General features: G+C 38.6%; 1 protein-coding gene across 4 annotated transcripts; it reads right to left on the bottom strand.

The window, feature by feature from the left end:
* Window positions 1-981: 981 nt before the first annotated feature.
* MAP9 (microtubule-associated protein 9) lies at window positions 982-26,763 on the bottom strand. 4 transcript variants are annotated; one of them, XM_012726912.1, is made up of 14 exons: window positions 26,645-26,763; window positions 25,705-25,862; window positions 24,877-24,961; window positions 23,203-23,514; window positions 17,330-17,571; window positions 16,674-16,767; window positions 14,484-14,728; window positions 12,983-13,053; window positions 11,819-11,981; window positions 10,569-10,658; window positions 8,821-8,982; window positions 8,554-8,699; window positions 8,244-8,376; window positions 982-3,189 (listed from the first exon to the last, which is right to left on the bottom strand). In XM_012726912.1, exons 2-14 carry the CDS (start codon window positions 25,777-25,779, stop codon window positions 3,067-3,069), a joined length of 1,941 nt encoding a protein of 646 aa, XP_012582366.1. In that variant the 5' UTR covers window positions 25,780-25,862; window positions 26,645-26,763; the 3' UTR covers window positions 982-3,066. The 4 variants fall into 4 exon arrangements, with proteins under 4 accessions (XP_012582366.1, XP_012582367.1, XP_012582365.1 ...); XM_012726913.1 differs by having other exon boundaries at window positions 25,705-25,824; window positions 26,641-26,763; XM_012726911.1 differs by having other exon boundaries at window positions 26,641-26,763.

Here is a 26,763-nt window from a genome sequence, read left to right on the forward strand (position 1 = left end):
CAGATGCACAGTTAAACAAACTGTGATACCTAACCGCTCTCAGTTTCTGCTTTGGCATCAGTAAAAATATCAGTTGTAATATGATTTAAAACCAAACTGTGAAAGCATTTTCAAAATATGATGCCATAAGAACCACCAGAATATTATCCCTTCAGAAAATTTATTCAGGAAATCTATTCAGAAAATTTTAACCTTCTGATCTAAAATACTTTTTAGTTATGTGATGTTCTCATTTTCTTGATTATTTATTATGAAAGCTAAATTCTGCGTAAAAACTTAGATTTTTATTATTTTAAAAATTTCTTTAGAAACTGCTTTCAGTAGTGTTTTATAATATTCTTAAAGTTCCTGTTTTCTTTGTTTTGAAGTGTGACATTCTTTGGGTGATCAATATGGTTTACAAATTAGAAGTTTGATCCACAAGTTGACAGGTTTTTAGTGTCCTTAGCTGGAGTTAAATTTCCCTCATATCAACACAACTTAATGAACAAACAGCTATTTGAAGGAAACCTTTGTAAGGAAACTGGGGGTGCATTCTCCTTAAGTAGATTATTCAAGATGATATGCTTGATTCTCTCCCTTGGACCTCAGAAAACAAAAAGTCCTGAATTGTCACTCAGTTCACAAAACTCAGCCTTATTTCTGCTCCAAGAGAAGGGGTGATTTCATTCCACTAGATAATTTCAGCCAATTGCTCTAAACAGGAAATAATATGGTATTATAATAAAACAAAAATCAACATATGAGGGAGCTAAACTTGTAGACTCTACCTCAGCTTCCCTTTTACCCTGCTTCACAAGCAACACTAAACAATTAGTATTTACTTTTCAGAGGCCCTACTATAGATTACTTTTGCATTTCCATTTCAGTGGCATGGCCTAGAGTGTCCAGGAAAATGGAAATTTTTTTCTTGGGTGCTAAAACTATGTAATATTTAATAACCATTACCAGTAATCCCTAACAACCATATGTAACACTGAACATTTTTTATGCTTTTATTAGGTTCCATATGTTTTAAATGAATGCATTTATTCAAGTCGCACAATAACTAGAGGCAATAAGAAGTCACCCAATAGTACAGAAGAAATGATCTGGAAGTGTAAGAGGCTATTTGATGTGAAATTAATGACACACCTTTAGTATCTGACCTGCCTAAAAGGAGCTGTGCTTTTCCCCAAGTTTTTTCACTTCCCTGGAATTTGCAAATACCTTCTTAGCTGAAAATAACTAAATCAATACAATAAACACTTACCAATGGATTCTGGTAGGTGCTGTGTTTGTATTAAGGGGATAAAGGAACAAATAAGAAAGACTCACAGTCTCATGCTGATAATATTGCTGGTGATGATTTCATTAAGTACTCTCCAAGTTCTAGCAGTATCAAAAGGCTTCCAGTTTTGCTTATGAGCTGTCTTTTCTCTGTAACACTAACATGACCTTACAAAACAATCCAAGATGTTTTTCTTATCTGGCACAGACTGCAGTAAGAAAGCAGAGGTGCAGTGGGCAGTCTTCTGAGTGACCATCTTCATTGTGGATGATGGTCCATAACCCACTGGGTTTTTTGACATTCTAATACTAGATATGCAATGAGATGTCTCACTGACTCCTTAGTTACTGTGAATTCTTATTACATTTTATAGATTTAATAAAATCCACTATTTTTAATAACAATTACATCTTAAGGGATATATCATTTCTAAACAACGATGCATGATTTTAGGGTCTAGGAGGTAAGATAAGTTTGTACATTTGGTATAACACAGAGATTTGGACAGAATGCAGTTCTCTAGACCACATGAAAGCATGAGAAAGGTGTGTGGATTCTGAGGGGAGAAGGCTGATGGCAGCTCAGTCGTGCTATATGTACAGCTAGTTGTTCACTCTGAGTCTCAGTATTTTTATCGGCAAACTGAGGATAATAATCTCTACCTTCAGTAGTTGTAGAGATAAGAAATGACATTTGTAAAGACCCAGCAGAGAGCATATAATAGGTTCTTAATAAGTAAGAATTATTCACATCTATTACCTCTGCATTGCACTGTTGGCTCGAAAGCATTTCAACTCCAACAGCATACATCTGATCTGTAGTAACTAGCAGACCAGTTCAAGAATAAGTACAATTAATATAAAGACATTGAGAAATCAAATAAATAAAGGGTCGTTGGATGCTGTTTACAAATTACCTTCCCATACGGCTGACTCCTAAATATTAACTAGAAGACTGGATAAGTTTAGAGGAAAATTGCCTTCGTCACCTTCATGGCTTTAGTTCAGAAAACAACAGTAGTGACAATGACCTTGAACTCTTGTGGAATTTTCATATTAATGTGCAAGTATATCATCGTTGTGAAATGAATATCTTTTGGTATCATTGAAATAATAAACAATGTTAGGAAAATTTAGAAAAATAAATTTCAGAGACCAGCTCATTAGAAAGTGCTTATGATTGTCACAGAAGCCTGCGATGGAAATAAATCCACTCACTTGTTAAAACCTAAGGCCAGTTCTTAAATAAAGCAACATGATTTACTGATTAGAGTTCTACTGAACTACTGCTTCCGTGTTCTGAAGCCTTAACTAGCACAGTACAAATACAAGAGGTCTGAGTCAAAAATTATCTTAAAATAATCTATGTATAATCCTCAGCACCCATCTGTGGTAAAACCATTATCTAGATGATCTAAATGAACAAGCATTCACACATTTAATTACTTTTATGATTATGGTACCTAGATGGACGTTTCTTTTCCTTATTGGGAATAAACCTACTTAAGTAACCCATACAATGTAGTGGATTGATCACAGCTCATAGGCTGTAAGAATGATCAGGGCATGATAGAGGGTTATGAATTGTAATGCGAAGAGCAACCTAGTCGTTTTCATTTGAGGCAGTTTATCGATAGTTAAAAAAGGCTTCAATGATTAACTCAAATGTGTCTTTTTTCAATGTCAGTACAAGTGCTGACATTCAATTATGATCGACTCTTCTAAGTGTAAATAATTGCACAAATCGCTTTATACCTATGGTTAATGATAACTAAATGATGTAAAAATAAAGAATTATCAAAAGACCCTTGAGAACACAGTTCTGCTTGGAGGGTTCCACGGAGGAAGTGCCTCGTTTTCAAGAAAGGAATTCCGTTTCTTCTGCTTTCGTTCAACTCTTTCCTTCCTTTCTTTCTTTTCCTAAAGATAAAACAGAGAGTCACACGTTTATGTACATATATGAGCATTATTTCCAAATTAAGTCACTTGCTGAATAACAAAACAGTCAGATATTCAAATATTATTTCCTAGCTTTGTGGATTATAAAGGAAGAGCAGCCGGGGAATATTGCTAATTTATAAGTATTTTGCTAACAAGCATTAATATACACTTACGCCTTTCATACTAAGAATGTTTAAAAATTATGTGAAATAGGGAAAAGAGATCCATAATTCCATAACTGAAAAGAATAATTATTAGAATTCAGTGATGACTTTTGAGAGCAGAGACACTAAGACTGTGCAGTTGAAAAATTTTCCTTTATTACTGAGCTTGAGCACATTTTCCTTTTTCAGTCTTTTTTTGGTGAATTTTCTGGTTATTTGGCTCATCTAACTGCATAGGTATTGATGCTGTCACATTTTTGAGCAATTTGAATACTTCCATGTATTTATTACCTTTGCTGCAAACATTTGATCTATATTACATTTTTTAGTGGTTAGTTTTTACAAGAAAAGTATTAGGAGACATTTCAGACTACAGCTTAAAGAATAATATAACCAAAACCTGTGCCCCGTTATCTGCTTATGAAATAAGAAGGCAGGGCGTCTCAGAGCCCCCTACTACTCCGTCCTTCCCTGCACCCCACCCAGGAAGCTGCCTCTGAATTTGATGCACATTTCAGTGCACTGCCTAGTACTTCTGTTGCTTATGCATGTACCCCTAAACCACAAGTTATTTGGTTTTGCAGATTTTTAGAAATCATATAAAAAAAAAAAAGTATCATGCTGTCATCTTTCACAGCTTCCTTCTTAAAATTCGTATTTTGCAGTTCCCTGTATTGAGCGCTAGCTCGGGTTCAGAATCCCGGCACATAAGCAAACCATGATTTGTAATTCTTTTTATTGAAGACATGATGGCTTCATTTCCTTTCTATCAAAGACAACTGTGCTCCAGATACAGACGATCCCTTATGCGCCTGAACCAAGACCTCTTCTCCATGTCGAGACCCAGAAGCACAGTCACTGAGCATAGGCTGTGTGGTTGCTGGGCTAACTAGACAATTATTCTCCAAAGAGCAGTAAGAATATTCCCTGCAGTAAGCACTATACTAACTTTCATGTACTAATGGCTTCAATTTGGTCTAATTTTCTTTATAATTTCCTATGTACTTTAAGGTTTAGAAGAACCGGTAATTCTCATGAGACTTGCTAAATAATAAATTTTCTTTCAGTTCTTCTATTGGTTGGCACATTTCACACTTTGGAATTCCTATGACCATAAGGGAATTCTTTGAAGTGATTTTTACCTAAGTGTTATAGAAACACTCTCATCTGTATCCATTGATTTGTGTGGCTTTATTGCATGGTAAGTTCTTTCATGTGTCAGGCTCTGAGGATCTTTTATTCTCCTGGGACTGCACTGCTTTGCTTTGTGTTAATGCATCCGATGGTGGGCACTGAGCTCCTTCTCTGGGCTGAGCCGGGCACTGGGCAGCCTGCACAAGCAATTGTAAAACCCAAACACATCGAGCACTGCCCCTCAGGAAACCTTCAAAACGAACTGCTCATAACAAGTAAACAACAAATGGTGTGACTTTCTATGTTTTTATGAAACATAAACATAAACTGTGGTGAATGAAAAAGAATGACAGGGAGAACTATTTTGCAAAGGAAAGTGGAGCGAAGGAAAGTCACTTCAGATAGAGGATGGTCGGAGAAGCTGCTGCTGACTTGCAAGGGGGAGCAGAGGGAGCTTCTGGCAGGACAGTCTGTGATGGGAATTAGCCCGGTTTAAAGAACACGTATTCACAGGCATGGGCTGGTAGATTTATATTTTATTTTTTGATGTGACTGGTTCTACTTCATCTTATTTGGGGAACAGTCTCTTCCATATTCTCACATTTTTATCATAACATAGATTTTACAATTATTTTGTTCCTCTGCACGAACTCCCTTCACAGAGATGGCAAAGGGTCTGAGGATGAATAGAAGTCTAAGCGGTAATCTCTGGATACTTGATGATTTAGTAGCGCTTGACCGTTCCATCCTGCAGTTTGGATTGTCTCCCAGGTCTTTCAGGCTTGCTAAGTCTGGTGCTTTCCTCATACTGGTGACTTCCTCACAGAGCAGAGGTACTAGATGCTTGGACAGCACTGTCACCACAGTCTGGATGGCTTGGGAGGGACACATTTTGTTAAGCCATTAGATGCCCAGGCCTCTTTATCAGGACATCTGTGGGGTGGGTCAGGGTGCCACGGATGACATGGTAATGGACAGTTTCCATTAGCATGCAGTGACTCACATATGACAAAGCAGGGAAGAGATGCATGACAGTATTTCTCATTTTAACATCCAGCTCCATGATACTAGGATGTTTGCACATTTGCTACTCCGATTAAAGCAGGAGCCTAATTTCAAAATCCTACTTGAGAAAAGCTGTCATTGAATCTGTCACTTGTTTTAGTATTTGAAAGCAGGCAGAGCAGACAGCCAGGCTGAGGTAAGGTAGTGACTGGACTGTGTCCATCAAAGCTAACTGAACAACCCTCTTTTGTCCATTAATTTAACATAGAGAGAGTCTTAAACTCATCTAATCTTACTGGCAGGGTGCTACAAAGCCAGGAGAGCAATTAATTTTCAACCTTTCTATCAATTAACATGCATCATTGTCATTTTAATTAATAATTAGCAGAAGCTTGCGAAGCACTTCTGTTGTCTGCTGAAGACAGAATCTTTTGCTCATTTTTCTTATTAAAGATAACTACAAATTAATCTGGGAAGGAGCATGAAGAAGACATTCTAACCTGATCTTTGGCTACACATTTACTCTAACATAATTATCCATCAGATGTTCATGACCTAAGCCAGAATGAATATCAAAATTTTGAAATGTAACACTACTTCTGTATAGGGAAGTTTTTTTTCATTCTGTTTGCAAAGAAATTTCAGTAAGAAACTGGTAATATGGGGAGGAGGTCCATAACATCTTGTATATGGTGCTTTTATAAACAGCACTGTATTTGTGACAAAATGCAATATTAAAACAAAAGGACCTGTGAGTTAGTCATTTAGAAAATTCTATCTTAATTTCAAGAGAATGTGAAGATCAAATAGAAAACCGAGATGTAGGAATTACTCTAAATAATACTAGCACAGTCAAGAGAAGTCCTCATAACAGAAGGAGACCTTTAATTTTTCTCAGTACAATAGTACTTGAGAGTTTACTCCAAGGAAATTACAACAAAATGCTCCTACCTTCCTCACTCAAACCACTGAGCAAATTTTGTCATCTTATTTTCTTACTATTACTTTGTGTGGACCTAGGAGATAGCAGTACTAGAATCAACAAACAACAATGAATTCTGTTGGTATTTTTATTAGGGTTGCATTTAAATTGCAATTAATTCAGGAAAGTTAACATTTTTATAACATCAGCATAAGATTGGGTGATTCTATCCAAGAGCAATAGTGTTCCATGTTCTCGAGTCTTCATTAGTATCCTTCAGGAATGCTCTAAAGTTTTCTTCATATTGGTCTTGCACATTTCTTAAGTTTATTCCTAAATGTCTTACTTTTTTCAAATACTATCTTTGAAATAGTCTTCTTTGGGTATCATTTGTCTCTCTCTAGCTACTTTCGATTGTAGACATTATGTGAATAAATGAATAATAGTCAGAAATATGTTAGAAGGACTGCAGGAGGAGACTAACCTCAGCAGATACAAAGCCGTGGCAGGGAACAGGGTGGTAATGGAACATGCATAGTGATGCTGACCAATGAGGCAGAGACTCAAGAAAGAGACCCCAAAAGTGAGGAATGCATAAATAAAAGCAGTACTTCAAATCAGCAGGTGAAGGTCAGCTATCTTATAAATGACACACCTGGAAAAAATATGACTTGGAGTCTTAGTTCTCACTATACATCAAGATAAATAATGTAGATCAAATGTGAAGACACTGAAATCACAAAGCTATTAGAAGAAAAGTAGGAGTGTTTTGTTTAACCTCAAATTATGGAGAAGGCATTTTCAACTATAACTGAAAATTAGAAGCCAGAAGAAAAGATTGATAAATTTGACACCTCAAACTAAAATTAGATTCTTGTTGGCATAAAATCCTGTAAGAAAAGTTGAAAGGCTACCCATATAATGGGAAATATATTTAAACCATATCAAGAATGATAGGCTAATATTCAGAGTACATGAAAGCAAGTGTTATTTTAAATTAGTAAAGGACCATAGAGAAATGTACAGTACAACATCTATGAATTGGTGCTTTAGATGAAAAAAAAAAAAAAAATACAAGTGGCTCCCAGACACATGAAAAGATGCCCAGGCTCAGTCTCAGCCAGAGAAACATAACTACAAGACTTCCGGATTGCATTTTCTACTATAGCAGGGGGACGAGTCCAAATAGAGTCTAATAAGAAACCATGAGCCCAGCAGAAACTTACACGTTGGATGGTTGAGTCATGTGCCTTTGTTAACATCCCTGGGACATGTCACCTACTCACAGAAAGCACCTATAGACATGCAGGCATTGCTTATTCAAAAGTTAACAAAACACATTTACTTTGACTGTACAATAGACGATGTTAAAAAACACCTAAACAAGACTGTCTCCTGGGGGGTCATCGGAAAGATTAAGAGACATGAAAATGCATAAACTTTCTCACCATTAACTTCAATGTTATTGTGAGTTGTAAAATAACCTGACTGCCATCAGTAACACAGCTGTCAGCTTTCTGTGGCAGTTTTAGATAACTGCCATGGGAGACAGGCACTGCAGGCAGTGACTACCTGTGAGCACGCGTGTCAGGGAGAACATCGCGACTCGAGTGTTAAGCCTGAGTGTTGTAGGGTCATTCACAGAAATGAGTAAATCAAAGCATCTAAAGTGTACATGGGAACGAAATGATTCAACAAGGTAGCTTCCAGGTGGAAACAGGACAAAGGGAAGGTAAATTAGAGATAGAAAAGTCACCCAAAAATGCACTAGAAAGACACAAGTGCATTCATTAGCAAACAATACCTACCAGCCATTTTTCATATTCGTCAATAGCTTGTTTATCTTTATCTTTTTTCTCAGCTCTTTTTAGTTCTTCCTTTCTTTTCTCATTTATTTTCTCTTTTTCCTTTTCCTTGAAGAAGGCTTCCTTTTTCTCATTCCTATGTAAGATAATATAAAAGACTGGAAAGTTAAAGGGGAATAGAGAGTAGAGCTTTCCTAATAGACCTTTGCAATAATGAGACTGAGATGCATTAGTAAATTACAAGTAAATAAATTTTATAAAAGTTAGTGATGTTCATTTAAAATCTACCACAACTGGTGTAGTTCTGGGTTACCATTTCTCAACAGCAGTTAAATTATCTTTCCTTTTCTCAGCAACAGTTTCTTCCTCTTTCTGTTTCTTTGCTCTTTCATATTCTCTCTCCTTTTTATTTTTCTCTTTAAGATATTCCATCTTTTTCTCTTTCCATTTTTCAAAAGCCTGGAGAAGTTCAGAATGAATTTGTTTAATGGGAATATCCTAAAAGAAGCGAACGTACACTAATTGGTAATTCTGAAGCCAAATGTTAAGTAATAGTTGGGAAAGACCAGCCAAGACACACCTGGAGCGCCTCTCCTCTCCGAGCGGCATTTTCTTCCTCAGTTTTCTTCTTGTTTTTTTCCTCAAGCCTTTTTTGGGCAGCTATTTTCTTTGCTTCCTTTTCTTTCATAGCCTTCCAAGCCTCAAATGATGCTAATGCTTCTTCTCTCTTAGCAGCTCTTTTCTATTTTGGAGAAACAGTAGTTTTGTAAGTCTACATAAACAGGCAAATATAGGTAGCTACAAATATGTACACATACATCTTTCATTCCCTTCATCACCATTTATAGCATTAAGTTTGAAAGCAGATAATATATTGACAATGCTTTAGAAAGGCTAATTGATTAAAAAGATGCTATCTGAATTATACACTGCCATTTAAAATGTTCTTTTCTAAAAGCATTTATTGGACACGTCTCTACCACTATTCAGGGGAAGGAAGTCAGTGTTTTTGAAGTGTACTGAACAAATGTCATCAAAACAAACTGTCATAACTGAGTGGTACTTTTAGATGTTCATAATAAAATATTACAGTAAAAGGAAAACAACAGGAAAGTTAACGTCAGAGTAAGCTTAAGTTGCAAGAGTGGCCAAGTCACACAAGTAAGCCCCAGACCGTTGCTTCACACCCGAGTTGTGACTGACATCAAAGTGTGAAATTCTTACTTGTAGTGAATATGTCACACAGAAGACCCAGAGGGTTGTAGCAGGTACCTTATTGCTTTACTTCAACCTTAAATCCTTAAGATTCTATATTTGCCTGCATAACTTCATAACTTTAAATGATAGAGAATCTTATTATGGTGATAACGTAGTTAGAATAAAAGCACCGAGTCAGTCACCTAGTTGTGAAGCTAAAAAGAGAAGGTGTGGGATGATCACAGTAGAACCTGCCAACCTTGCAGGGGTTGGGGGGCACACCGGCGCCCCCTGGCGGTTGCTCCTTACAGCAAGTGGCCTGGGGGTTTGGGAAACTTGGTTTTAAACAAGCACAATGAAAGTAATGTTTTCAAGGGTTTTTATTGAAAATGAAAAAGCACTGGGCATGTTGTCATCTGTTATCATCTAAAAGTAGGAGCTGGAGGAGGAAGGCAGGGGATCCAAATAAGGAAAAAAAAAATTATTATAATAAAGTAAAGACCAAATCAACAGGCAACTTTAAACCAGAGACTCTGCAGGCGGGGAGGAGGGAGTAGGATCTAAATAGGGGAGGGAAGAGCCCAAGGGACTATGGGGATGGTGCAGGGGTGACTAAGTGCTGGGAATTTCACAGGGACTACACCCAAGGTGATAGTGCACACATTGCATAAAAATGAAGAATGAAGGGGAAAAGAAAGGAGTTGGGGGGTAGAGACTGAACAATGGAGGAGCTGAAACAAGAGTCCAGCTCCTCAGCTAGAAGGATACAGTGCAAAGAGTGAAACGAAATTCAAGACCAAAGAGGGAAACAGACCTCCCTAAGCTGCAAGACTGAAGCCAGATTTTAGAGCGACGGCGGTAATAGTCACACGCAGCTCCTAAGTAGTGGTACCTACTTAATAGTACCAGCCATAACACACAAAAAGCCATGTTTTTATGTAAAATAGTTTGATTTACTACATACTAAAAATGTATAAGGTACCAGAGAAATAAAACAAATCAGAAATCAAATCACTTACAGACAAGATAGGTTGTTATTTTAAAAAGCAGTTGATTTAGAAATGTTAAATATTCAGGGATAGTTTACTGACAAAAATCTAGACTGTTTTTCACTTTGATGCTTCAGAATACCTGTTCAGTTTGGATCCTTAAATTTTCACTTTCAATCCTTTTAATTCTGTGCATTTCATGTAAATACACATTTTTCTTTTCTAGCCACTCCTGTGAGAAACATAAGTAGATGATAGTTAAAGTTTCCCAAAAGACTTAGAATTCTTGTTAGTGAAATAGGTGACTAGAAACTAAAATATCAAAAAAAGGTAACTTATAAATTCCACATGAATTGATATCATTTTTCTTTTTCTGAAAATAGTCTGATAAATTGTAATGACAGCTATATATGTTAGTGTTCTTTGAAATTCACATGCCAGGCCCTCCCTGGTGGCGCAGGGAATTGAGGCACAGCACTGAGAAGCTAAAGCCACTTCAGCATGAGTTCGATTCCCGCCTGCCCCGGAGGTGACCACATGGCGCGGCAGACCTCACCTGGCCTGCCCGCTGCTCCCCTCAGCAGTGTGCTTCATAGATCTGCCTGTTCTGCTCCCCGCTCTGTCTCTGGTGAAGCCTCTCGCCACACCTGGGCCTCTGGCCTATACCCCAGTTCTGTATGCACAAATAAATAAATCTTATTAAAAAAAAAAAAGAAATTCACATGTCTAATTTTCTAAAATGTACTCAGTCTGTACAACAAATAAGAAAAATTAGAGTTGTGGAAAAAGTTAGAAAAATCTTTTTCTGTATAAGCCTAATTCAAACTTAAAGTCTCAGGGAAGATAAAATTTTAAAACTCTCTGTTCATAACAGTATAAACTTAAAAAAATATAAATGTCGAGATAACATTTTTACTTTGTATGTTTTTATAAACTGCCATGGTATATTTTATTTCTTTTATTTTAAAAAAGATTTTATTTATTTTATTTTTGGTAGAAGAACTGGGGTGTAGGCCAGAAGTGCCGTCGGGGTTGAGAGGATTTACCAGAGACAGAGTGGCACCATGTGGGTCAGCTCCCTGGGTGGGCATGAAACTCAGGCCACCGAGGAGGGCCGGTGTGGTGGTAGAACTGAGACTTAACCCCTAGGCCACCAGGGAGACCCAGTATTTTATTTCCTTAAACACAATTATGATTAGTTAAGCAATATATAGAAGGAAATGATTCAATAGAGAAAGCCTTTGATTGCTCATATATTACAAAGGAACATCATTTCCAATTAACTGAAGTATTAAAGTATTAAATCATTTCTGACCAGATCATTTTATTCCCTGACAAACTGGTAACCTTATATATGAGATTTATTTTCCTAATTTTTAAAAATGTTTTTACCTGGTAAACAGCTGCCCTGATGCTGTCTGCTTTGTCGGGTTCTGTGCTCTGCTTCCGTGAGGGTTTTTGGTCCAAAACTTTCAAAGTCCCTAAGTAGTGAGAAGAGGTAGTTGCCGAGGAAATTCTCCTTACAGGTTTCTTTAAAAACTCAGAGGACATTAATCTGAAAAGACCCAAAGAAATCTGGGTGAAATATTACAACTGTACTTATTAGAGCAAAGATCCATGAGAATTTGCAACTCAGTATTTGAAAATAACATATAACTTAATAGTTAATTTGGAAAAATATGTAGTCATAGGTCACAAAGAGCCCCATTCAACGTAATTTAAAATTTAAAACTAAGTTTTATAGCTTCAGAGAGGTTTCTCTTTTTAGGTGCTTGTAGTTAGGATATTTTTAAGAAATATGAACTGTTTTAATTCTTTCTTGTATCATATTGTTATAAAAAACAGTCTAAACATAAAGAAAGAACAGTGTCATTCCTTCCCGTGGCTGGAGGGGAAATCTGATGTACCATCTGTTTTTGATAAATAAAAGTTTATGGTGCTGAAGTCAGATTCACTCATTTACATATTGCCCTGCTCCTGTCTCGCCCCTATAGCAAAACTGAATTATTACAGCAACAGAGAACGCAGCTGACACAATGTTCTCACGGGCAATTTACAGAAAAAGTTTGCTGACCCCTGTTCTGTCTCCTGATCACTTGGCTGATGATAATTTAAAAGATTCAGAAGCTTTTGATAAATATTTATGGATCAGACATTCATTATCATCACAGTTGCAATGATTATATAGATTCTTATTTTAAAAAAACAGCTTAGTCCACAGGACCTCAAGACTTTAAGCACAAATTTTTACGTGTTAGAAAATGACATGTAATAGAAAGGTCGCTGCTGGGCGACAGCTTTCTGTCAGGTGTCTCAGATAAAACAGGAGGAGGAGGCACTACCCTTGGAGCAAGGCAGAGCATGAAGAATCCCTAATCAATCATTTTTTTTTATAAGAATTCAATCAGCAGATCAACTCTTCTAATGCATCTCAGGAGACAGAGATGGAGAGAATATCAAGTAACACAAATTAAATTTACTTTAAGGACATTCAGTTAGGACTGGCTTTGTTGGAATGTGAACCCCATAAACGAGAGATCCTGATAACTTTATTACCTGCCAGATGCACTGGATGCTCTATTATTTGTTGACTTTTTATTCTTCATATTTCTATCTTCAATTGTTTTCTATTAAATAGAGAAAGCCATAAATAGGTTACTCCCTATAATGACCCCAGTGAGACTTAAGAGGCAAAACTGATAGTAAACTATGTTTAAGCATCTAGTAGTCACTGGGAACAAAGAAGAGAAGACCTTTAAGGGCACCGTTTTAGAGAGGCGATGACCAGAAGTACTACACCCACAAACAAATGTGCCTCAGGAAGGAGATCAACAAGGGTGCAGTGACAGAGGGGGAGGGCCCAGGGTCCAAGCGCACCTCAGAGAAGGCGCTGGGGAGAGGCCCTGACATGGAGCAAGAGAATGAGAAGCGGCACGTGGCCACATGAAGGTCGCTGGAATCAATAAAACAGAAAGCACTGAGAGCCTGAAAGGGGAGGAGCTTGGTAATTACGAGAAAAGGAAAAAGATGATGAACGACGCCGAGGCATAGTGGAGGGTGGAGAGAGGGAAGGATGATGTGGCGTGGGAAGAGTCATGTGAGATCTTTTGGAAGAAGAAAAAAACCTGTTTTCCTTTTGATTCCAACAGAGACTTTAGCAGAGGAATGATTAGATTCATATTTAAGAAAGATTATACAGCACAGAATTAAAAGTCAAATTTCTCTGTTGTCACTTAGAATCACCTCTGTTAGACATTAATATTCTATGTTATAAGATTCCTGCTCAACCAGTTTTCAGCTAGAACTGTTGTCTTCTCCTGTAATGAATACATGTAGCCTCCAGCTAATTGACATCAAAAGCGATAGAGACTGCATTCAGGAGAAAGAAAAATTAAAAATACTATACCAAAATTAAAAAAAAAAAAGTATAGTATTCTGCTGCAATTTAGTGTAGAGACAAGTAACTCCATACACCACAAATTTGGTTCTCAAGGTCAGAAGCCTGTCCATCCCTTTAAACAAGCATGGATGTTGATAAATGTTTCTTGAAGATTATCATTAAAATTTTTAAACCTTTGAAAATGATAGCCACTAACTGTTTCAGATAGCCACAGTTTTAACCATGAAGACCTATACATACATAACAGAAATGGGAATGTATTTCTGAGATATTTAAAAGTATACTGAGATCCATTTGATGGTGGTAAAAGGCAGCAGAACTAAGGTGGTAGGTGTGAGCTTTGTTCCTGAAGCTGAGACTGTCTTGTAAACAGACAGTCTTGTAAACCAGTGTTAAATCAATATTTATTTGATTTATTAGAAAAAAAAATACGGTAATTTAAACTTCTCATAATTGCTAATGAAAAATAGTGTTTGATTATATTCCCTGCAAACCTTCCCTGAGCTTAACAGTCTACTGAATTAAATAAGAATTGCTTGATACAAGCATATCACTATTAAAAAAATAAGCTTTCCACAGATGGCTCAGCAGTCTCTAATATAGAAGTTAAAATACTTCAGTTTTAGTTCAAGTTTTAAGCATGATTTGATAACTCACCTTGGTGGGTTCCGCTGCACTGTTCGAGGGTGAGACGCTCTGAGACTGCACTACCGGCCCATCAACAGCTAAGTCATTCACATTCACTTCAGTCTTCTCTCTTTCTTCTTCAAGGTCATCAACAGTCACTTGACTTTCACTGGATTTCTCAAGTGCAATAGTAACATCGTCTAGCAAGGATGAATTCTCTTCATTTTCACTTGATTTCAAGGAATTTTGGGTTTCAGCGAATTCTTCATTCTGATCTATTTTGAGACACAATTACAGCATTAACCACACACCCTACCCTTTCTGAATTAAGGGTTTATTAGCTTACACTAAACTAAAGGAGGACTATCTATAATCCTTGTTTCTTACAAAGTAAAATATGAAAACTATCATATATAAATTGGTAAAACCTCTAAAGTGATCTATAAAAGAATAGAGCAGCTCAGTCTACTAGCATTTGACATACTGAACACTGACCCATTTTGTTAATAAATCAGATGAGTAACTGCCCTACATCAAGGACACAGAAAACATGTTGAGTGGACCCTGGTGGGGCAGCACCTTCTCCCTTCTGAGCCCGTGTTTCTGTGCTGCTGAACTTACTAGAAGTACAGCTGTCGTGTGGCAGCGATCAGCAAAAACCCAGAATTCACGTACGCTGGGCAGGGCCATCACGCAGAAGAGTCAGCCCCGTTTTCTCTCTGCTAAGAGCCAGTGCTGACATGAGGGCGTAGAGGTGAGGGTTTACAGTTCACAGTTAAACATTCACATCTGACAGGGCCTCACAACCCCAATTTTCTTGGGATTCTTTAGCGTGGCCATGAGAAGAACATGGACTTTGGGGCCACAGATTCAAATACGTCTCCACCTCGACCCTCGGAGTGCTTCCCAATATCACCAGGCTAGGTTTTCTCATCTGTGCAGTGACAAAAATTATATGATGAAGCAAGCACTTAATAAACGTGAGTGACCCACCCCAGTCCAGGAGACAGCCATGCCTTTTAGCCCTCGTTAAGCTACCTATCAGAGAACCAAGGAATGAAACAACTTTCCGGACACGCATCTCACATGACTATGCGTTTACTATGGCTCCCAACGTGTACACATCATGGTGCCTGGCATCCTTAAGTCATTTAATTCTCACCACCCCATGAAGTCATTTACTGTTATTACCTCTATTTTAAATATCAGCATACAGACCCAGAGAGGTTGCTTAATTTGTTTATGTAGTGGTACCTGGATTCAATTCCAGCTTAGTCTCACTTTAAAAGTGCATCTAAAATTTATGTTGCAGATACAGAAAGTCCTCAAATAGTGTAGTTTTGTTCAATGTGTTTCATCATCACATTGATGAGAAGAAAGAATCCTGGCCCACACTGAGATGACGTTATCTGAGGACCTGGGTTTGCTAAACATTGTTCTGCTTAAAGCTGCAAGAACCTTTTCAAGATGTTAAGAGGACTCTGCAGACATCGGGGCAGCACACGCATTGCAAGGTTACCATAGTGATCACTCTACTTGCGCTTGGAATGGGCTAGAAATGAAAACACATAGTATCACTTGATTTTCACACCAGCCTAGTGAGATCAGGTCTCATTAAAATTGGGGGAAAATGAGACACTGAAAGATTAAGCGAAACCATGAATCTGAAATTGCAGGGTCAATGAACTGTATAGTAATTATATATTAAATTAAAACTCAGGCAAATGCACATGTATATTGATCTTGTAACTATGTAAAATGCCCATTCTATAACAAATGATTCCTAAGCAATGCAGGGTTTAAAAATAAGATACAAGAATAAGATACAGGACCTCCCTGGTGGTACAAAGGATTATCTCAGCACTATGAAGCTGTCCACAGCCTCTGCTGCACGAGTTCAGTCCCTAGTCAGGGAGGTGACCTACAAGGCACAGCAGACCTCTCCTGCCTCACCTGCTGCTCCCCTCAGCAGTGTGTTTCAGTCTATCTGTCTGTTCTCTGCTGACGAGTTCAATCCCTGGCCAGGGAGGTGACCTACAAGGCACAGCAGACCTCTCCTGCCTCACCTGCTGCTCCCCTCAGCATTGTGTTTCAGTCTATCTGTCTGTTCTGCTCCGGCACTGTCTCTGGTGAATCTTCTCATGCCTGCACCTCTGTCCTACACTCCAGCTCTTGTATGCATAAATAAGTAAAATAAATCTTAAAACAAAATACAATTACCTTGTATAGATGGTTTTTCTCCACATCCTGGTGAAAAGGAATCTTCGAGACTTTCTTTTAGAGATGATGATGATAAACTTGTTAACCGTGGACCCTGTTTTTTTTTTTTTTTAAAAGATAGTTACCATGTAAGTGTTCTCCTCTAGTAAGTCTTAAAGGGTTACATTTCATCCCATTATGTATGTTCCAAAGAATATACCATGAATATGCTGTGCACTTGACTCTGACTACTGTCCTCAACCATAAATCATAATTCAAAAATAGGAAAATATAAAAAATAAATTCTTAGGATTAAAGATATATGGAATTGCATATAATTCAAAATGGTGATTTTTTTTTTCTTTTGTATTTTACTTTCTCTGAAATTGTATGCTTCTTATACTTATTAATGTACATTGCTGAGTTGGCAGTGTTCTTCCTTCTCAGCAGTATATAAAATAACGTTATATCTTAATGATGGAGTTTTAGATTCAGTGTAAACAGTATATCATAAAAAGCCTTAACATTACTTCTCATCAGTTACTGAAGAGAATAGGGAAAACGTGTGTTCACAGCGCCAAGGTATTCTCTCCCTCCTTCTCCGCCCGGTTCCCCCATAATCAGATACAAAGGCCCGAATCCAAGCGACCATTCAGTAGGTCAGCTGTGGTGCTAACCTCAGGATCAGGATTTTCCAAGCATGTTGTTTTCTCAGCTTCTGCTTGTCCGCCATTCAGCCTTGGCGGGGGCAGAGGTGCAGGACGTGTGACTAATTCTTCCCATGCTTTACATTCTTCAGGGAGGGCAGTTTCTTTATCTTCCAGCCCATCTTTCTCCTCCCTTTGACTGTGCTTTTTCAGCAAGCTCCTTGGTCGAGGTGAGGGCTTTACGTAGTTATCCGCTTCCACACTTCTGTTTTCTGCTTAAAAATAACATGCGGTAAGGCTGATGTGGCCTTAACTATTTACACCCATGGCACTGCCATCTTCCCCCACCCCCATTCCCAGGCACCTTGGTTCTGTCTTGGAGAAGAAGCCCAGGTCCTGTTCTTCACAGAGCTCCAGTGAGACACAAATAAACCATATTCATAATCACAGTTTAAAAAGAACTGTTTTTCTGGACATGACTTCAATACTCTGGTTTCACAAGCCTAACTTTATGATCTCGTCTAAGTATTCAGAAAACTTAAACACACACACACACATATAACAAAACCAAGCCAGTTGCTGTATCTGCTCCCAGCCCCTCTGCACAAGGCCCGACAGTCGGAGAGTGACAATGACCCTGCCAAGGACTTTACTGTGTAGGAAGAAGAGGACGTAAACCAAGAAGACTCATACACGCCCTAAAGGTGAACGCTGTCGGAGTGTGAAGATGGCGTCCCTGCGGTCAGTGCTAGCTGACCAGAGCAAGGGGTGAAGAGCTAGAGGATTCCGTAGTTACTATTCTTGAGTCTGTAAAACTTCTCCAGGAGTTACTCAAATTCCCCCGTCCCTACTTCCATTACTCCAAAGTTTAAAACAAAAGCATACTGCTACTTATACTTCAAGCCCCTAAAACATTGCGTGCAAGTTTCATCCATAAGCTTTTAAGCGACTTTATGTTAGACATGCTCATTTCTCCTTTGTTCTACTAATGCCGTCTTCTGTTACATTTCCAAAACTGGACTAGTGCTGAATGCTGCTAGAATATTCCACAACCATACCTAACTGATATCTCTAGGAACACTTCATTGCCAGTTGTGCGAGACCCTAAACTTTGACCCAATACTCAACCCAAAATCCAGTACTCACCTGGGGTCTGCCTCTGTTCCCCTTTGTCAACTCCTGAACTCCTCATTCACTCTTTGCTAGATTACCCTCAGGGATATTTATAGTCAGATCACCTGGCTGTTTTCCACACATTTCTTCTATGGCTCCCCATCACACCATCCTGTAGCATAGATACTGCCTTGCCTTGGAACAGACAAGTTTTTCCTGGTCTTGTTCTTGCCTACCTGTTCTGCCCGTGGGGGGACCCCCAAGCCCCGCCCGCCTTCCTGAGAGTTTGGCCTGACAATAGCTCGGCAGCTCTTTCCCCTCCTGCTACCATACTTTACCCAAGCTGATCCCTCTGCCTAGAATGTCCGCTTCCTGCTTCTCCTCCTGACAAATGACTGCTTTCGGGCCTCAGTTTAAGCAGAATATTGTATAATGCCTGAAAGAAGGTGTGAAGTCAAATTTTTTAATGGTGAAGAGGACATGTAACAAGAGGTCTACTTCTTAACAAATTAAGTGCACAAATGTCATTGATTAGCTATAGGTACAGCAGATTCTAGAACTTATTCATTGTACAACAGTATTTTTATACCTGTTGAGTTAGGGTTTCCCATCTCCTCTACCCCTGGCAACCCCCATACTGCTGTTTCTTGAATTTGATAATTTTAGGTATCTCCTATTTGAATTGTGGCTTGAATACTTCTCTGTATTGTGACCTTATATAAATCTTTTGTCCGCATACTTTGGTTTTACATTGGTAAATGGGAAATAGTGGTAAATAGTGAGTAATTCTTTTTTTTTTTACATATTTTTTAAATACTTATTTATGCAGACCGAACTGGGGTACAGGCCAGAGGTGCAGGGGTGGGAAGAGGATTTAGCAGAGATACAGTGAGGGGCAGAACAGGCCAAGTGGCGAAGTACACTGCTGAGGGGAGCAGTGGGCGGGTCAGAAGAGGTCTGCCGCACCATGTGGGTCACCTCCGGAGCGGGGATGGAACTCATACTGAGGTGGCTTTAACCTCTCAGTGCTGTGCTTTAACCCGCTGCGCCACCAGGGAGGGCCACAGTGAGTATTTCTTAAGAGGCCAGTGGGACTTAATTTAGACCATATGAGGTGCCCAGCACAGGGCCTGACATATGGCAAGCACCCCATGAGCATGAAAAATTAGGATAAACATTTCATTTTTTGAGTTTTCCTATCACTCTTTTTTTTGGGGTAGTTTCTCCTCTGCCCTATCATGCAAGTCGGGTAGATCAATAATTTTCTTCCCCATACTTAGAAAGAAGAGTGAGCAGAAACTTCCCATAGCTCTCCACCGCCAGCTGATCACAGAAACTTCATTTCTGCTGTCCAAGAGGCCAGTATTTTTCTCTATGGAGTTGGAGGATGTACCTCTAACATGAGGCCTGATGGACGCAGTTAGACTGCCACCGTCTTGCTCCCCTGCCAAGGAAAGGCCTCTCGGAGACACAGACAGAAAGACAGGACAAGGGATGGCGTGACCAGGGGGGCGGTGGGCAGGAGGTGATTGAGGGGGCAGGGAGGGAGGGCAGACGAGAAGATATGAGAGAATCCAGATGACTGAAAAGTCCTGGGTCTATAAATTTAACCAGCCCTTTAGCAAGGCCTGCTGACATCCTCTTCCCATTGAAAGGTGTTTGAGCTGTGTCATTTGAACCAAAGGTCCTGACAACAGCTACTATTACTGTCCTGGTTATTGCTACCAGTGGCATCTCCTTTAGGAGGGCTTCTCTGGTCCCTAAGGGGTCAGGGTAACTGTAGGTGCCCACTTTTTCTGTGATTTTTGCTGCTCCTTTTATATACTGAGCCACTAACTTGTAAGGTTTTTGCTATGGTCTGGAGACTTGTGTCTTTCAAAGCTTATGTTGAAAGTCTAATCTCAGAGGCGATGGAATTAGAAGGAAGGGTCATTAGATTGTGGAAACCTTGGTTCATGAATGGGATTAGTGATTTTATAAAAGAGAAGCTCCAGGAAGTGCCTGGAGTTCCTGGCCCCTTGGGACATGGGAAGAAACAAGGGGGTGGAGGACTGTTCACTGTAGCCTCCCAGGACTTCAGTATTCGGAACTTCTAGAAATAGATTCCTGTTGTTTATGGAGCCACCTGTTCAGTGGTATTTTGTTACAGCCTTGGAGGGCACAGGCCTTTCTACTGTCATGATCTTAGGTACCACTGTTGTGATTGAAAGTATCAAACATATTGTATTTGTAATAAATGTGTGGATAAAATGATTTGCTTCCTACTACCCTGGGGAGTTGTATTTTAGCAAATGAAATTTTCATCATTCCTCATGCTTACATTTTTTTCAGAATTTTATAGTTAGTGACATACTTCAGTGTATCCTCACCACAAATATCTCCAACAAATGCTAAATAGTAAAGTCAATAATAAAAAATTTGTAGAACACTTAAATTAACGCAAGATTGCTCTAAGCACTTCAATGTATGTACTCACTTAATTGCCTCAAATCCCTATTGGGGGGTTTTACCATTATCCCTGTGTTTACAGATGAATAAAAATAAGAACAAAGAGATCTTAATCTTAAACCCATCTTGACAAACTAGTATTTAGGATAAAGCAGGAACAGCCTGACTCCAGGGTTCATAACGTGAATTAAAAATAAAATGTTAAAATACATGTCAAAATAAAACGAAATGTTAAGTAAAATGTTAATATAAAACATGTTAAAATGAAAACAACATGTTCCATAAACATTATGTTCTAAAATCACTAGTCCATGGCTCAGTAAGGTCAGGCTTATTACTGTACTTTTCACAAAGACAAGCAGGAACAAAATGTTCAGTTTCTGATATTTTTATATAATGTAGATTTCTATTTAGCAACAGGAGATCCCCTTGAAAAAATTAAGTTCCAAATCCTAAAAAAAAAATTACATCTAAAAACGTAGAGGATAAAGTGAAGTTCAAGAACTATATTCCTTCTCTTGTGAATGAATTATTCATTCATTGATATATACAAATATTTAGTAAGTTTTATATGCCAAGCATTATCTTAGGATCACTAGTATTTTTCAATACTAGTGAAGAACCTATATGTAGGTTCTTTGATATATTTTCTAGCAAAATCTTACTCCTAGAAGTAATTGCCTAATTTTCAGAAAGAAAAAAGTATTTTGAAATGCTTTGTATTATAATCTTGATGGAAAGGATTACCTATTTTAGCAGTTTTGTCATTATTTATATTAAATTGCAAATGGCCAATGATTGAAAATATAATATTGCATATTCAGTGTATAGCATTTAGAAATCTGGTGCCATCTTGTGGTTAAAACAGCATCTTCTCTATTCAGATTTTATCAATAACTTGTCACAGGTTTCCAAAAAAGGTACTCTCAGTAAAGGTCTGACTATCTACTAATAGCTATATCAGACCAATGTGCTCACACTTTTCTATTAACCTAATGACAATCTTTTCAGCATCAAGGCAAACTAGAGCAAACTAATTCACAAAATGGTTTCTAAGCTCAGCTGAAACTGAGCAACACAGCACACTCTGTCCTTGCAGATTCACTGTGTATATGTCCTTATTAATGGCTCCAAAACTCTCTTTCTAAAAGAAACAGCTTACACTTTCCAGATATCTGTATTTTCCTTGCAATACCAATGAATGACCTCTGGACTGTACTTTTGGAGATGGTGAGCTCTAGCGTTAGCTATCAAGTTCAACTGTGTTCTCCTTTTCTCCATTTTTTTGTTCTATCTAGTACCCTGGGAAGACATATTTTTAGCAAGTGAATTGTTTCATCATTCCTCATGTTTACATTTCTTTTAGAATTTTACAGTTGATGACATGCTTCCATGTCTCCTCAGAACAAATCTGGAGGACAGGAAGAACAGGTTTTATCTTCTTCATGAGGGCAGGAAGGTTTCCCCTGTTTGCTGAGGTCACACACAATTAATATGCAGGGGGTTATTTTTTTCCAGTTTTCCCTGTTCTGTTCATTTGAAAGTTAATGGGACTCTGGGGTGGAGGAGGAGGGGAAGAGGAGTGGTTTCCATCATGTCTGAACCTTCTGTCTGATATTACCAGTGATCTCTAATATGCAAAGCACGGAATATTAACCACACAGTATTTACTGATGATATAAAGGAAAGAGATTGTTATTTAGGGTCCCATAAAAATGTTGTGTTTTAATGTAAACAGAAAAAGGTAGGCGCCTGGAAGACATCAAGCCTTAGCCTTCCACGCCCTGTGTGGTGGTCCAGGACCTTGGAGAGGTCAGTGTCTGCCTACTTCACCTTGGTGCCACTGCAACTGAAGCTCAGCAGAACTGGGGAGAAAACTACTGTCATCCCAGATCACACCAGGAGGCCTAACCCCCAGCAACAATGCAGCTCTCTCCCTTCCCGTTTCTGGGAAAATGGCGGCATGGGAAGAACTGACTTAAGGACAAGTTCCAATGGTGCCATCAGTCCACTCTCTGGATGTGAGGTGGATTAGAAAGTATGACATTGTAGTCTGTCCCTAAAGGCAGAGTTGAAGTTCATGGGCCATGGCAGGGCTGGGTGGAGGTACCTCGGGCACCACAGCTGTGGACTGTGCCCCCTCAGTTCACTCAGGCCCCTAGAAGAGGCGAGGCCCAAACAGAGCGCGTCAACTTCCTCTAGGTTTATATTTATAAGACTGAAAAGCTCAGTCTGATTTTTTTTCTTCAACAGTTATTACCTACCAGTTCAAGGTACATGGGGATGGATTCGTTTAAAATAATGGCTCCAAGAAATATAATTATGGTACTCTAAAAATTTACCTGAAGGTGTGCTTTTGATAGAAAGAATTCTAGGTTTAGGCTTCATTTCAAGTTTCTCCTGTTCAACTTCCTGGTTTTTACTTTGAGGTTCAGATGTGGGCTTTGCAACCATGTCTTCAAGACCACGAGGCACCAGCTCCTCATTTTTGGAGAGTAAAGGCCCATTTTTTGTTACGTCACTGTTTGATTTCTTGGTTTTCAAAAAAGACAGTTTTGGGGAACTTCTTTCTTCATCTGATATATAGAAATCATTCATTTTTTTCTTAACTGAATTTTCATCTGCTGAGGTGTCAGAAAAATCACCTAAGGAAACTGAAAAATGGAAAAGAAAAAAATATTTCCAATGGTCTGTGTTATAGTATTGAAGGTTACATCAATTACAAAGGTCACCTGAAAGACTAGAAATGCATTTAAAACTCTGAATTGACTTGGATCTATCTGGTAAGTCGAAAATTTTGCTCTAGAAAGCAGCTAATTTAGGGTTTTTAAATTGACATTTATGAAGTAAAAATTTCAGTTTTATTAATTTTCTAAAAACATATTTATCGAGCAAAACTAGTATAAGTTCTGTGTTTGCTCTGAGGGAAGTCATCTGGAGGTTCCTAAAAATAACAATCAACTCTGGGACATTAAAATTAGATTGTGGACAATAAACTTTGCAAGCAATTTCACTGAATAAAATCAAGGACTCTTGTAAATGGAAGATTTAACAAGTTATTTGGTAATTGTTTTTTCCATGAAAATTTTGGAACAACAACAACAACAACCTATCTAGATCAGATTATTAGATTTTATTATATGAAGAATCATAAAGACTGCCAGTTTAAAACTACAAAGCAATGATTTAACTACTTTTCTGATTATATTTTTATAGAGAACTTAAGAAATATTCATGGAATGCTTAAGTATAAAACAGTGGTCTTCAAATAGTATTCTTTTTTTTTAAAGATTTATTTATTTGTGCATACAGAACTGGGGTACAGGCCAGAGACTCAGTGGTGGCGAAAGACTTCACCAGAGACAGAGTAGGGAGCAGACAGGCAGATCGACACAGTACACTGCTGAGGGGAGCAGTGGGTGGGCCAGGAGAGGTCTGCCATGCCATGTGGTTACCTCTGGGCAGGGGGGAAATTGAACTCATGCAGAAGTGGTTTCAGCTTCTTAGTGCTGTACTTTAACCCGCTGCGCCACCAGGGAGGGCCACAAATAGTATTCTTTATGCTTATTCCTGAAATTTAAGGTATTAACTTCTTACAGAAATGAAAAATTAAATACCAGTACTGATATACTGGGTTTAAAATTGAACTCTTATTACAACCAGGAAATTTGGTTTATAAAAAACACTAAAAAGTGGCTGTGATATACACCAGGTTCTAGATCTAGCTTTAGGGTCCTGAAGGTTGACCTTAATGGTATATGGTCTCCAGTGGGGTTTACGACTGATACCCTTTACCAAAATCCTACTGTTGACTCATGAATATTTTCATACGTACGTTCAGAAGCAACCAACGACAATCAACCAACTTCTTAAAAGTGAAAAAGTGACTTTAGAGTTAGAAATCGAAAACCAACAAATTCATAGGTTTTAGTTTACATAAGAGATTATTTTGGACGGGCTATTAATTGGAATTAAGGAAGCAAAACAGGAGTTTACTTGTCTGTATTTTCACATACCAATCTCATCACTGTCAAAGTCATCTGAGTATTCAGAACTTCTCTGTCTGGCTGAGCGAGCTGTAATTGCTTTTATTAGCTCATCCTGAAATGAGATAATTAAAATCAATTTCCACCCAACTACAGAGGTCTCATGTTCAGAAACCATCTTTTAAACAAAGAATAACTGGTTAACAGCTGCTTACAAAGTCAGGTTTCATTCATCTAACACATATCCATGGGAAACCTATCTTAATGCCACACACCCTGGCCCTCGACCCAAGGCAGAAGATTGCAGACGAGACCCCCACCCCTATTCTCCTGAAGCTTACAAGAGAAAGACGTTACCAAGTAAATTCACCAACGAGACTCAGTATGGACAGGAGTCCCTATAAAATGGCATTAAAAAAAAAACTCAGATCTTTAGGCTCTTCTATTTCGGCATTTACCAAGCTACAGGATATTATCAGTGCTCCAGATTTAGAGGGTAAGCTTAAAATGCAGGGATGGACAAATGTAAATGACATTATATTACAACAGAGGGAAAAAAACTGAAAAAATTTTATGTGAAAATAGCAAATCAAAGTTGTGATTTCACTTGTCAAAGCTGATTTAACTTTTAACATGGTTAAAAACCTGGGCTTAAGGTGAGTCTGCTAGTCTTACCGCCACAGAGATGAGTTGTATTACTCAGCATAAACAGGATCATCCGCAAAACCTCAAAAGGAATGGAAGACTTACTCCAGCTTTACTTAGAACTGTTCCTAAAATCACTTCAAGTTAACTTTCCTCATACAGAGTCTACCACGAACACATCACTCACAATAAAAATGATTTAAAATACTTTACCTGGAAAGAAGTTCTTTTCGTGACTTTTGGACTCTTCGTATAGGCCAAAGTTGTGCTAAAAACCTCGTCAGACATAGTGTTACGGTTACTACTTTTTTATTGTTTACCTGTATAGAAGAGCTAGTAAATGATAAAGGTGATTCAACCTCTGTTGGTGGCTGAAATATACAAAACACAAATGATGTTTTTTGGCATATTTATGTATCCCTATTACAACACTTATTACCCGCCCCTCAGAAAAAGAAAAGCATCTCCTGTGAACTCTGAACTACCTCTTCACTTAAAATCTAAACAGTATTTGTAAAGAAATATCAAATGTTCACCATGAGCTTATTTTCAGGGAAAAAAGAAAAAAGAAACTTCCAACTGAAGCTCTTCTAAGATAGCTTTGCAATTATTCTTAAGCATTATGAGCAAAGGGATGAGTACAACAGGTTATTATGACAAAATGCTGCTAATTAAAATACACATCTTACTTTCTCTCTTCCATTCAGAAAGTACACCGTGCACTACAATAGTGGATTTAAGAGACAATCAAGAAGATTGAAAGAATAAAAATATCACTATGGGCATCACCAAAAAAGAAAAATGCTACAATGCTAGGGAAAGAAAGAAAAATAGCAATAATGCTCATCTACAAAGAGCAATAATTTTTCAGGTCATTCTTTCTTCTCGCAAGAGTCAATAGTCTTTGATCAAACAAAACGATGACCGGTAGCTCTGATATCACTCACAAAGAAGCCTGTAGACGCTTCCGAGCTCGCGCCGAGTCCCGGGCCGAGGCCCCCTCCTGCGGCGGAGCAGGCCAGAGGGACCCTCCCAGCCCGGCCAGGTGGCGCCCGGGCCCCGCCCAGCACCGTGCTCTCGCCAGGCCGCTGCACACCTAGCGCCATCGCGGCCCTTCCTTCGCCACCCCAATCGCGATTCTGTACTTACCTACCCCTGCTACTCCCGCGGCGGTCTCTCCACGGCCCTGAATTCTGGCGGCTGGCCACTGGGAAGACCCCAGGGCCCGGATGGTCCGGGCCTGGCAGCTCCCGACACCCGGCGTAGGGCTGA

This window comes from Condylura cristata, unplaced genomic scaffold (assembly GCF_000260355.1).
Source record: "Condylura cristata isolate star-nosed mole 26May11 unplaced genomic scaffold, ConCri1.0 scaffold00018, whole genome shotgun sequence".
NCBI classification, from domain to species: Eukaryota; Metazoa; Chordata; class Mammalia; order Eulipotyphla; family Talpidae; genus Condylura; species Condylura cristata.